Source organism: Glossina fuscipes, unplaced genomic scaffold, assembly GCF_014805625.2.
Source record: "Glossina fuscipes isolate IAEA_lab_2018 unplaced genomic scaffold, Yale_Gfus_2 57794, whole genome shotgun sequence".
Classification (NCBI taxonomy): domain Eukaryota; kingdom Metazoa; phylum Arthropoda; class Insecta; order Diptera; family Glossinidae; genus Glossina; species Glossina fuscipes.
Genome location: NW_024001126.1, coordinates 1,024 through 2,565, shown reverse-complemented (window position 1 = coordinate 2,565; position 1,542 = coordinate 1,024). Strand labels below are relative to the sequence as shown.

The window sequence follows — 1,542 nt, the reverse complement described above, 5'->3', positions numbered from 1 at the left end:
AAACTCTTACTATAAAGCACATTCTCTGCGATTGCCTCAACTTTTCCTCGGCTAGAAGTATTGCATTTGGAACGATTAACCCTTTGAACATTCTACAATCAGCTTCAGAACAGAATATCAATTCAATATATTACTTTTGTAATACTACTAAGTTCACTATCTAATATCCATTTATTTAAATTAGAGCCGATAGCCTGTGTTGCTAGTGCTCAATGTCTTTTTTTAGTCTAAGAATTCATTTCATTAGTCTAAAATTAAAATAATAATAATAATAATAATAAACAAATAAGTTTAGGCGCTGAAGCCAAAAGTGGCGAATTTAATGTTGTACAGGTACGTTGCAAATGAAAATTGAAATGAACCCACGCTACATTTAAAACGTGTTTCACGTTCCAGGCTGAGGTTAAAATAAATGAAAAAGAAACTTTAAAAATACTAGTAGCTGGTTTAAGTCGCGGTACCCTAAAAATTTCGAATTGATTAGAGAGGACAAACAGCAAGTAGGGATCAATTTACCGTATATGTATTACGCGACGTCGAGCACTGGGATGAATTAAATCGAGCTTCTGACTCCAGTCAACTTGCTTCATTTCATAGCGAAACTTCTTACGATCAAAATAGGAAATGATACAGCTTGCTGGGATCCAAATAACTGAAGTAATTATTACAATAACCACTGAAAAGGCATAAAATCAACCAATTAGATGTGTTGTTGATCTTTAGGTAATTATTTAATAAACTTACTAACAATGTTGTCTTTAAGAAAACGTAAAACTCTATTTATGTTAATTTCTTCGATGATATCCCAGAAGCGTTCCACTACGTCTTGTATCGTTTTCTCACATACTCCCTTTTTTTAAAAAAATGTGTAAACTTAAAAATTATTGTCGGAAAATATAATAAGTGTCAATACTTTGTTACAAATCTTTAATTGAATTCCAAGTATTAATATTAAATTAATTTAATGAAAGGGTTTATCCTCTTCAATCTGTATACAGGTAAGTTGCATGACCCTCAAAACTACAAAACCAATATTTTACACGTCTTGTACCGATATTCGATAAATAGTATGTTGAATCGTCGTACTGGATCGACACCCCCTAATGGTTAATGGCCCGTCTCCGAAGGAGCAGGAGAAGGAATCAACCATGGTTAAGGCGTCAAGTTTAACTCAATCCCGTAACCTCGACGTCGTCATCCCAATCAGTTCCGGGTGCTGAAGAAATGAAATCCGAAATCGAAATTCGAATTCCGAATTTCGAAATCTTTCACTTTACAGTGTGTGCAAATGTGGTGGAGTGCCGCGTAAACGGTTGCGAATTTGCTTATTTTTAGCGCATTGTACCTGCTCTTCCGATCTTCCATGAAAATGCGCCAACGACCTTAGAAATTGAATAGAGACTTAGCTTATAGATTATATATAATAGTATAGCACACCTTTCTATGAATCGATTCATCTGTTCACAATACTTCTGGCCTGAGAATGAATGTCGTTATATTTCCTTTTAGTTGGGTCGACTGCATTTTTATACGGCGTCATTA

At 34.6% G+C, this 1,542-nt stretch overlaps 1 protein-coding gene across 1 annotated transcript; it reads right to left on the bottom strand.

Annotated features, from left to right (window-relative positions):
• Positions 1 to 283: 283 nt before the first annotated feature.
• LOC119643158 (ADAM 17-like protease) lies at positions 284 to 944 on the bottom strand (the record flags this gene model as incomplete). The annotated part of the gene is made up of 4 exons (XM_038042504.1): positions 914 to 944; positions 745 to 850; positions 517 to 676; positions 284 to 462 (listed from the first exon to the last, which is right to left on the bottom strand). Coding segments are annotated over exons 2-4 (340 nt in total), but the record flags the coding sequence as incomplete, so codon positions are not given.
• Between the last annotated feature and the right edge of the window lie 598 nt (positions 945 to 1,542).